The sequence below is a fragment of the Orycteropus afer genome, unplaced genomic scaffold (assembly GCF_000298275.1).
Source record: "Orycteropus afer afer isolate SDZICR_OR568_19922 unplaced genomic scaffold, OryAfe1.0 scaffold00217, whole genome shotgun sequence".
In the NCBI taxonomy this organism is placed as follows: Eukaryota; Metazoa; Chordata; class Mammalia; order Tubulidentata; family Orycteropodidae; genus Orycteropus; species Orycteropus afer.
Genome location: NW_006921804.1, coordinates 1591728 through 1601547, shown reverse-complemented (window position 1 = coordinate 1601547; position 9820 = coordinate 1591728). Strand labels below are relative to the sequence as shown.

The following is a 9820-nucleotide window of genomic DNA, read 5'->3' as shown; positions in this document are numbered from 1 at the left end:
TCTGCATCCTTTCCTTCAAGGCTCACGGGTCCAAGATTATCTTCTGTGTGTTAATTGGTTTCCCTTTTCTTTGTTGAAGAGAGTCTGTGCAATCCTTCTGCCTAGTCCGCCATCTTGCCCCGCCTGATTTCTCTTTCTTGTCTTATTGCTGACAGCCATGCAAATTGTTATTTTTCTCTAACTTCTGTGATATGTATTTTTTTTTAAATTTTCAGCTGTCTAGAATTCTATTTTGCTTTTAAGAGTCAAGTAGTCCCCTCATTTTTCTTAAGAGAAAAATGAAAAAAAAAGAGAAAAAGTACTTTTATCTCCTGAGTTATCAACTCTTGAGAAATGGCAAGGCAGAAAAAACAACTCTTGGCTGACTGAGTAGAGGGCTTCAGTAATCAGGATTTCAAGCTTTCCCACCTTATGAAAAATTCTGCTTTATGATAGGATTTGACTGAATATTGTTTTATAGTGCAAAGGACCACCAACAAAGTCAAGAAATTGGCAAAACTGTGTTCATAACTTTAAGACTAGTATATAGGGTTCACGCAAGACAGCAGAAAAGTGACCTGGTTAGCCTTTGAACACTTTTGAGAACAAAGGAGCACTGAAAGCTAGACTTAAGAATATGGATTGATCTATCATGCAGTGAAATTTCTATAGGTCCATAAGTTTATATAAAGAATTGTTAAATTTTTTTTTTAAAAGTACATGCTGTTATTATTCTCATTTATTTATTTTGAACATTTTATTCTGTTTTGGGTGAAAATTTAGAGCACAGTAGTTTCCCATTCAAAAATTTATACATCTTATTTGTGACATTAATTGTACTACCCTCAGTATAACAGAACTCTTTCCACTTCCTCCCTGGGTTCCATTTCCATCTGCCCATCTTTCATACTCCTTCCTGCCTTCTGAACTGTTTTTGGGCAAATGTTGTCCTTGTGGTCTCCTATAGTTGACTGTTCTGAAGAATGTGTTCCTCACAGGTATTTATGTTCACTTTACAGGCTACATCAAAACAAAACCAAACTCACCACCCCTGGGTTGGACATGACTCATAGCAACCCCTCCCTGCATTTCAGAGGCGGTATCACTACGAAAGTAGATTGCTCTATCTTCCTTTCGAGGAGTGGCTGGTGAGTTGAACCGCCAGCCTCCTGGTTAGCAGTCAAATGCCTTATGCACTATGCCACAGCTGCAGGTACTTTTAATGACAGCAAAGAAGACTACTATGTACAATTATTCAAGCATGTAACTGTCAGAACAGAAACCATAATGGACTGAGGAGAGTAAAGGACAGATGAAGAATCCACAGGGTATGACTAACTTCCTCCCTCCATTAGTTTCTCAGATCTTATAAGGATTTCTTCAAGCTTTTTCTTTTTTGGGAGAACCAACCATCTCTCTTTAAAGCTTTGAGGGAATTAACACTGCAAGTAAAGAGGCAAGGATTTCGGCAAAAGGCAGGTGGGTTCATTTCAGAAACCCGTGTACAAGAAGAGGGAGCCTTGGTGACACAGGTGGTTAAGTGCTTACCTGCTAAACAAAAAGTCAGTGGTTTGGAATCATCTGCTCAGTGACAGAATGATATGGCAGTACGCTCCTGTAGAGATTTACAGCCTTGGAAACCCTGAGGCAGTTCTACCCTGTCCTACAGGATAGCTATGAGCAAGAACTGACAGAAATGGGTTTGGTTTTGGTGTATAAGAAAAGCTGAAGGCTTTAGACTGGACTAAGCAGGAAGCTGAAGTTGTTCAACAGAGCAGGAAGGGTCTCCTCACAAACCCTTTCCCATCTCACACCCAATGTGTCAGTATAGCAGATTGTTTGCATTTGAGTTCTGGATGTGCCACTAACAGCATGTAACCCTTAGACAAGTCGCTTTATCAATGTTTTAGATTCCTCATCATAAAATGGGTATTACCTACCCTATAAGGTTGTTAAGATTAAATGAATATACAGAGTGATTACAGCACCAGCTGCACAGCAAGCACCAGGTCCTAGTTATTATTACTCTATCTAGCAGTTCAAATCAATGACTAAGCCCTAGGTTAGGGAGGAAATAAACAGCACTTAATATATGAATCATAAGAACAAAGGGGAGGGCAGAAGGCCCAGAAGCTAAGAGGTATGACAATAAAGAAACCAAAGGCTGGCCCCACTTAGCATCTAACATCTCAGGGCTTCTACTCAGATTTTTTCCTCCTTGTTTTTACAAATCCTAAGATGAACGTTAAATCTTTTGTTTCTACTAGCAAGATACTCAGAGGTCTGACTTTGACACAATCTTGGCAAAGATTAACCCAGCCAAGTCAGAACGCAGTTTGGAATCAAAAAGAACATTAGGAAATACTCCAGGTAATCTAGGAAGGATTGATTCTAAAAGCTACAAAATACAACACAAAAGAGGTTCATTTCCTCAGGACAACTGCCTGAGCCCTACCACACACTGGGGGGGGGGGTGTTGCTCCACATACAACCACAAGTGAGGAACACCCATAGTCTGGACAAGTTCCTCCTGTTCTTTGGGTGATGAATGTAAAGTGGTGCTCTTAAGCTTTATATCCTTTAAAAACAAAACAAAACAAACAAACAAACAAAAAAACCCACAAGGGTATTCGTAACCAAGATCTACTGAGAAGCCCAAAGAACAACCCTTCAAGAAAGCAAATGAAGACAACTAATGACCTCATTCCCATTTCCCTTTCTCCCCAGTAAAGTTTTCTGTCTCTTCCCTCTGTTAGGAGGTAGAGATATGACTCAAGGTTGAAAAACACAACAACAGTCTCAAATGACTTAGATTTAATCATCGGAAGCAAACTAAATGGAAAGCTTACAACAGAGAAGAATTACATGTCAGTGCCTTTTGCAAACTGAGCTGGGACAGAAAGGGATTGGGGACTGCCCCTCAACCTGATCCCTTCCAAACAATGGTGGCCCTGGCATGCCGGCTCAGAGGAGGAGGAGAATCTGCTGGCTCTGTGCGCTGTGGCTGCCTGCCCACCACTCACTCCTGGCCAGCATCAGGAGCCCCTCCTTGCAGGCTCTGGTCATCACCCTTCTTTTTGTGGCCCGAGACGATGTCATCAATCCGCAATAACAGGACTGCCGTCTAGGAGAAAAACCACAGCCCAAAGAGGTCAACAGAGGAGGGAAAGACATTGTTTCCCTTTAGACTTATCACTCAGCTCCTCCCCCAAAATTACCATTTTATCTGAAATCTACCTTTCTAGAGTCTTGAATGTAAAATGTGGCTCTCCCTAAACAAGCGATACAACTTATACTGCTACTCTTGCTTTTTATATGAGCAAAGGTAAGGAGGCTAGAATTCCTTGGGAGATCTTTGGCAAGAATACTCTCATTTTTGGCAGGGCTTTGAGCCAGTTCAAAACAGTTCAGTCCTGGTCAATGGAAACAAGGGCAGTGTATGTGCTGCATAGCAACCAAATTCCTTGTCATCTTTGAGCAGGGTCACCACTTTCTCCTCCCAACCCAAACCACTGGCACTGAAGCAATTATGACTCATAATAACCCTTTAGGACAGAGTAAAGCTTCCCCATAGGGTTTACAAGGATATGAATCTTTACAGAAGTAGACTGCCTCATCTTTCTCCTATCGAACAGATGATGAGTTTGAACCTTCTGATTAGCACCTGAATGCTTTCACCGCTATCCTTCAGAGCACCTTCTCAGGTCAAAATCCAATAAGCAAGAGATCTGGTTGCTATGCAACATGCGACACATATGCTGCCCTTGTTTCCATGGGCCATGACTGAACTTCTTCAAAGCCCTGGTTTTGGGGAATACTTTGCTTTCAATACTCCTTCCCGTAAAGGCTTGATCAAACACACTGGTTTCTGCATGGGGTAGTGAAACATTCTTCTATATGCTGTCCTGGCAAAGGTGAAAATAGCTAGCATGGCATATGCCTTAAGTGCCTCACCTCCACTGCTGTTTTATAGGTTTGTAGTTTCACAGCCAATGGCTCCCAGATGCCAAGTTCTTTCATGTCCACCAAAGTACCTGTCTCACCATTCACACCCCAAGTCTCACAGTTCTCCTGGGTGTGCTTGGCCTGTAGTTGAAATAAGCAGAAGCAGTTAAAGGGGATACTGGGTAAAAGCAAGCTGGCAGAGAACATCAGATTAAAAACTAAACCCAAAATACTAGATTGACAAGGGAGGGACAGGGGAAATGACAATGACAGCAGGATTGGTAAGAGCCGAGTGAAAACAGTAATGATAACAAGTAAAGATTAGGGGAGAGCAGAAACTTTAAGGAAACAAGTGTATTATAAAAGAACCCAGAGAGACAGATAGGAACCATCTCCTTAGATCAAACACAGATAGCTTTCCCTAACTCAACAAAGAAACAGCGCAGAGAGCAACTCACCCGAAGGGAGGTAAGCAGACGGATGGTACTGGCCCCACAGTTTTGGATAAGGGTACGAGGAATGACCTCTAAGGCCTGGGCAACAGCTCTGTATGGCCACTGCTCCACACCAGTCATGGCCTTGGATTTTTCCGTCAGTGCGTGGGCCACAGCCATCTCAGAGGCCCCACCTCCTGGCACCAGCTGAGGGTCCAGGAGAACATTGCGACACACTTGCATAGCATCCTGGAGATTGCGTTCTACTTCCTTGGGGAAGCAAATAGAGTATGAGGCCAAAGCTCAATGACTCAGGGACAAAGCAGAGGCACCAAAGGACTTCCTGACTGCCAGGGTTAGTAAACCAAGGAGAGAAACTAAGAAAGGTCCTTGGTACCTCTACTGGGCAAGGCAAAGACTATTTACCTGTGAAGAATATACAACTCATGACTATAAGAGGTCGGGGTAGAGTGTGCAGAAGCAAGGTTTTCATCACTTATACTAGAATTATACCCTATCCTATTGCACCTCTTGCCTCCCCAGGTGTGCCCTTTAGGAAACTGCACAGTATAGTAAAAACAATCTCTATTAGCTGTGCCTCTGGACAAGTTACTTAACTTTACTGAGGGGAAAAAAGTAAGACATGCAATTTTAACTTAAAAGAAGAAATAGAGATATTTGTGGCTGCATATCCAACTTAAATAGTAAATGGCAACAGGATTTTAGGCCCTCTGGTGAACTCTGAAGAAGGAGTATGACCTCTTCATACTTCAAGGCAGACTCACCGAAAGAATTTCTTTGCTGGCTCCACGGAGGAGAATGGTACAGGCTTTGGGGTCTTTACACTCAGTGATGAATGTGAAGTACTCATCTCCAATTTTCTTGATTTCCAACAGACCTGCTCCTGTCCCAATATCATCTTCTCTCAGTTCTTCTGGTCGGCTGACTATCCGGGCCCCACAGGCTCTATTTGGTGTGGAGAGTGAAGAATCAGATGATTTTTATATACTGTACCACCTCCCTTGTCCTAGGGTCTACGTCTAGAGATAGGGGCAAAACTAGCTGCCACAAATATTTCTATGTTCCTTGAGAGGTCTTGGCTACCTGGTTTAAAAAAACCCCAAAAACTTATACAGGGAAAGTTCCCTTATACAAATATGGCTTTATTAATAAAGGTGTATACACCTAATTCAACTACTATACCCACACATACTTTATGTGGCTGATACAGCCTGCCCTATACTGCCCAGTCTTAAGCCACTGACTACTAACCAGAAAGCTGGTGGTTCAAACCCACCAGCCGTTCCTCGGAAGAAAGATGGGGCAATCTACTTCCGTAGTGATACTGCCTTGGAAACCCAAGGGGGGTTGCTATGAGTCAAGTCCGACTCGACGGCACATAACACCACCACCACCACAATACTGCCCAGTCAGGTGTCAAAGCCAGTAAGAGGGCTGTACTAAAGAAGATGCAAAGGTCAAGCAAGAAGGAAGGTGATCAAATATCTAAGTACGTATATGATTCAATTTTAATGAATTAGGACTAAAATTTCTTATTTGTGCACGCCCCCCAAACCAAAAACCAAACTCACTGCCATCGAGTAGATTCTGACTCAGAGCGACCCTTCCTTGGGTTTCCAAGGTGATAGTGCCTAAAGCATCTGCTAACCAGAAGGCTGGTGGTTCAAACCCATCCAAGGAGGGATTGTTATGAGTCAAAGTTACCTTGATGGCAGTGAGGTTTTTGTTTTTTAAATCTCTATGAAAGTAAATTGCCCAGTCTTCCTTCTGAGGAGTAGCTAGCAGGTTTGATCCACCAGCCTTCTGGTTAGCAATCAAAGGGCTTAGGCACTATGCCACCAGAGCTCACCACCAGTCATAGGTATTACACGATCAACTATACAAATGTATGTGTTCATAATCACTCCAAAGAGAAGTGTAATATTCAATTTGGATTTGTGAAACGTCAAAAACTAACATTAAAAATGGTTGATTGCCACAATGTGGATGAACCCTGAAAATAATATACATTGAATGAAATCAGTCACTTATATAAAATAAGCAAATATCATATTATAATATACTAGTGGTTACACAAGGAGCTTTTGAGGCACAGTGCCTAAAGCATTTGACTGCTAAACAGAAGGCTGGCAGTTCAAATCCACCTCCATGAAAGAAAAACGGGGCAATCTATTGCCATAAAGATTTACTGCCTCAGAAACCCAATGGCGGTCGTTATGAGTCAGAATCAACTCAACAGCAGTGAGTGAGTGGTTACACACGGGGACACCAAGAGTCAGGAACTGACTCAATGGCAATGAATTTTGATTTATAGGAGGGTGTGGTTTACTTAGGCGGCACTGAATTTATTGTGATAAAATAATTTGAAAAAGCATAGCAATAATGGTTATGCAATATGAGTATAATCAAAGCCACTGAATTACATAAAGGCACACCTTGCTTTACTGCTGTTTACTTTACTGTGCTTTGCAGATGCTGTTTAAAAAAACACAACAAAAATTGAAAGTTTGCGGCAACCCTTCATTGAGCAAGTCTACTGATGCCGTTTTTCCAACAGCAGCGTGTCTGTGTCACATTTTGATAGTTTTCATGGTATTTCGGACTTTTTCAAAATGCTACTGCACACAAGACTACAATATAGTGTAAACATAATCTTTATACACACTGGAAAAACAAAAAAATCATGTGACTTCCTTTATTGCAGTATTTGCTTTATTGCTGTGGTCTGGAACCAAATCTACAATATGTCCATTGTAAGCCTGCATGTAGAAATTGCTGAATTGGTGAATGTTTTCTTGTATATATATTTTCACCACGTGCGCGCGCGCGCGCGCGCACACACACACACACACACAAGGATGGTATCTGACAAGGCATCGTATGGGTGTAGCAATGCAATCTGAAGTTGCGTGAGTAACAGGCAAGGATTCAAATCAAGAAAACAGATTCCTCCTATATTCTGAGCCAGTTAACTGACACAGACTATTCTGGAAACCACATGAAGGGAAATAAAGCCTTAATGATCCAGAGTCCACTCAGAATCATCATGATGATAATAAAGAACTCTTTTACAAATAGTAATTTAGAAATGTAATAGACACCTACCAAGGTAGTGATCACAAATGTCCAAGCACAAGCTGCACACACTTGGTTAAAACAAAACAAAAAACCGAACCCACTGCCATCTGACTCACAATGACCCCCACTGGGTTTATGAAGCAGTAAATCTTTACTTCTACAGAAGTAGATTGCCCAGTCTTGCTTCTGTGGAGTGGCTGGTGGGTTTAAACCACTAATGTTCTCGTTAGCAGTCACATGCCTTAGGCACTGCGCTACTAGGGCTCCTTCAATATAAAAAAGACTCAGCAGTGGATTATTTTGTTGGCTAAAGGGCTTGAGGAAGGCAGGAAGGCAGATAGCTAAGCCCCAGTTATCTCCACTTGTGACTGATCTAGCTGGTTGTATCCTTTGTTATATCTTTTGAGGTAATAATTTACTATACAACTATAAAATGGTAACACATGAGTTATTTCACCCTGTCCTACTCACCTAGCGATGCGATTATTGTCTGTCTTCCGGACTCTGCGAATGGCTGTAATATTGGCCCGCATGAGGTAGTGCTGAGCTAAATCTGCAAACCCAAGAGTAGAAGTGTCAAGCTGGAAGTTAGGAGCTCTGGGGTCTGGCCTGGTTTTATCCTCAACGTCCATCACACATTTATTTCAGACTATTCCAATGTGGAAAAAAAACTCTCCCATCTTCTTTTACCTCAAAGGTAGGTTGGAAGAATGAATGGATCGTACCTGAGATGCCCTTTTCTGTGATGACAACGTCAGGCTTCAGTTGGATAATGTCTTCACAGAGCTGCTGGATATATTCTTCTTCCATTTGGAGGATTCGGGTAAAGTCTTCCTCTCGTGTGATCTCAATGTCAGTCTGCGTGGTAAAGAAAAGTAGCTCTGATATATAAATTCATAAGACTGGTGAAGATCCTCAAGTTCATTCCAACTACTACACTCCCTCTACCCAGTTCTCTCACAAATCCCAGCAAATCAGAATAATATTAAGCCATGACCTCACACTTCTATAATCCACTTTAGACCTAGCTATCATCTAGTTTAATTCCTCCATATCATAAAGCAACTAGAACTCAAGTCACAAGCCAATTACTGGAGATTTGGCCCAGAAAGGTCTCTGGCCACCCAATTCAGTGTTATCTCTGTCCTGCCAGCACATTTGGCACCTCTAGATCTTAATTCTTCCTGCAAATTAAGTTCTTTGATTCTTGTTCCCAATCCTTGTTTGTTGTTGGTGCCATCAAGTTGATTCTGACTCACCTTACAGGACAGATTAGAACTGCCACACAGAGATTCCTAGGCCATCATCTTTACAGGAACAGATTACCAAGACCTTTCTCCCAGGAACAGATGGTGCATTTGAACCACTGACCTTTCAGTTAGCAGCCAAGTACTTAATCACTGCCACCAGGACTCCTTAATCCTTGTTCTAAGAATCAATTACTTTGTTTTATCTGAGGACGAAGCCTGTGAGCTTCCTGCCCTCTGGAAATTCTCCTTTAGCACTTCAAACTAAATTAACTTCTATCCTACATTCTCCTGATGCACTAGGGAGGGTGGCATGGTGGTGTGGAATTGAAACCAATCAGAGCTGGGTTCAAATCCTGATTTGTGTTCAGAGCTTCAGATTTCTCACCTGTAAAATGGAGTCAATACCAACTATCTCAAAGGGTTGTAAGACGCAGAGGTAACGTATGTAAAGAGAATTGGCAGAACAGGCATATAATTAACATACATTTACTTACTTTGCCATATAAGGAGTCAGATTCATATGGCAACTTTAAGGAACAGAGCCAAGTATCTCACCTGACTTTCTCCTTTCTTGTATTCCAGAGAAGAATCCAGCAGCACAATGCGAGGGTTCTTGATATAGCGCCGCATTCGTGGATGGGTCACATCCTTGTTAATCATGACTCCACGTAAGACACATGAATCTTCAATGATGCCCCCAGGTATCTAAACAAAAAAAGAGACCCACTTGAATCCTAACCTAGAAGAGAGAATTTCTCAATCTTCCTGTGTTTATTTTTCATATACTTTTCTTCTCTGAAGCTCAAACACACAAGTATTGTTGTAATCACATTTTCCCCCTCTAGGAAGCAACCAATCTTGGACCATGACATCCAATTTGAAGGTCAGCTGAGACCCAAAGAAATTCAGTAATTTTATAGATTTAAAAAAAGGGCTCAGATCTTTTCTACTTCCTTAAAAATATGCCCACAGGACCAGGTTTGCTGGTCCAATGGAGCCTGGTGTAACCACTGAGACTATGGCCCCTAGCTGCCCTTCAAGTCTGGAATTGAACCCACAACTGTGGTTTCCAGCCAAACAAAGTACAGGCATGTGAGTTAAACATTTCCCTCA

General features: G+C 41.9%; 1 protein-coding gene across 1 annotated transcript in view; it reads right to left on the bottom strand.

Moving 5' to 3' along the window:
* Window positions 1–2998: 2998 nt before the first annotated feature.
* CCT3 (chaperonin containing TCP1 subunit 3) overlaps window positions 2999–9820 on the bottom strand; it is a 31391-nt gene continuing 24569 nt past the window's right edge. The window contains exons 6-12 of the mRNA XM_007948606.1: window positions 9263–9412; window positions 8183–8315; window positions 7929–8010; window positions 5144–5324; window positions 4383–4628; window positions 3934–4065; window positions 2999–3103 (exon numbers count right to left, since the gene is read on the bottom strand). Of these exons, the coding sequence (XP_007946797.1) occupies window positions 2999–3103; window positions 3934–4065; window positions 4383–4628; window positions 5144–5324; window positions 7929–8010; window positions 8183–8315; window positions 9263–9412 (1029 nt within the window). The remainder of the gene's footprint in view (window positions 3104–3933; window positions 4066–4382; window positions 4629–5143; window positions 5325–7928; window positions 8011–8182; window positions 8316–9262; window positions 9413–9820) is intronic.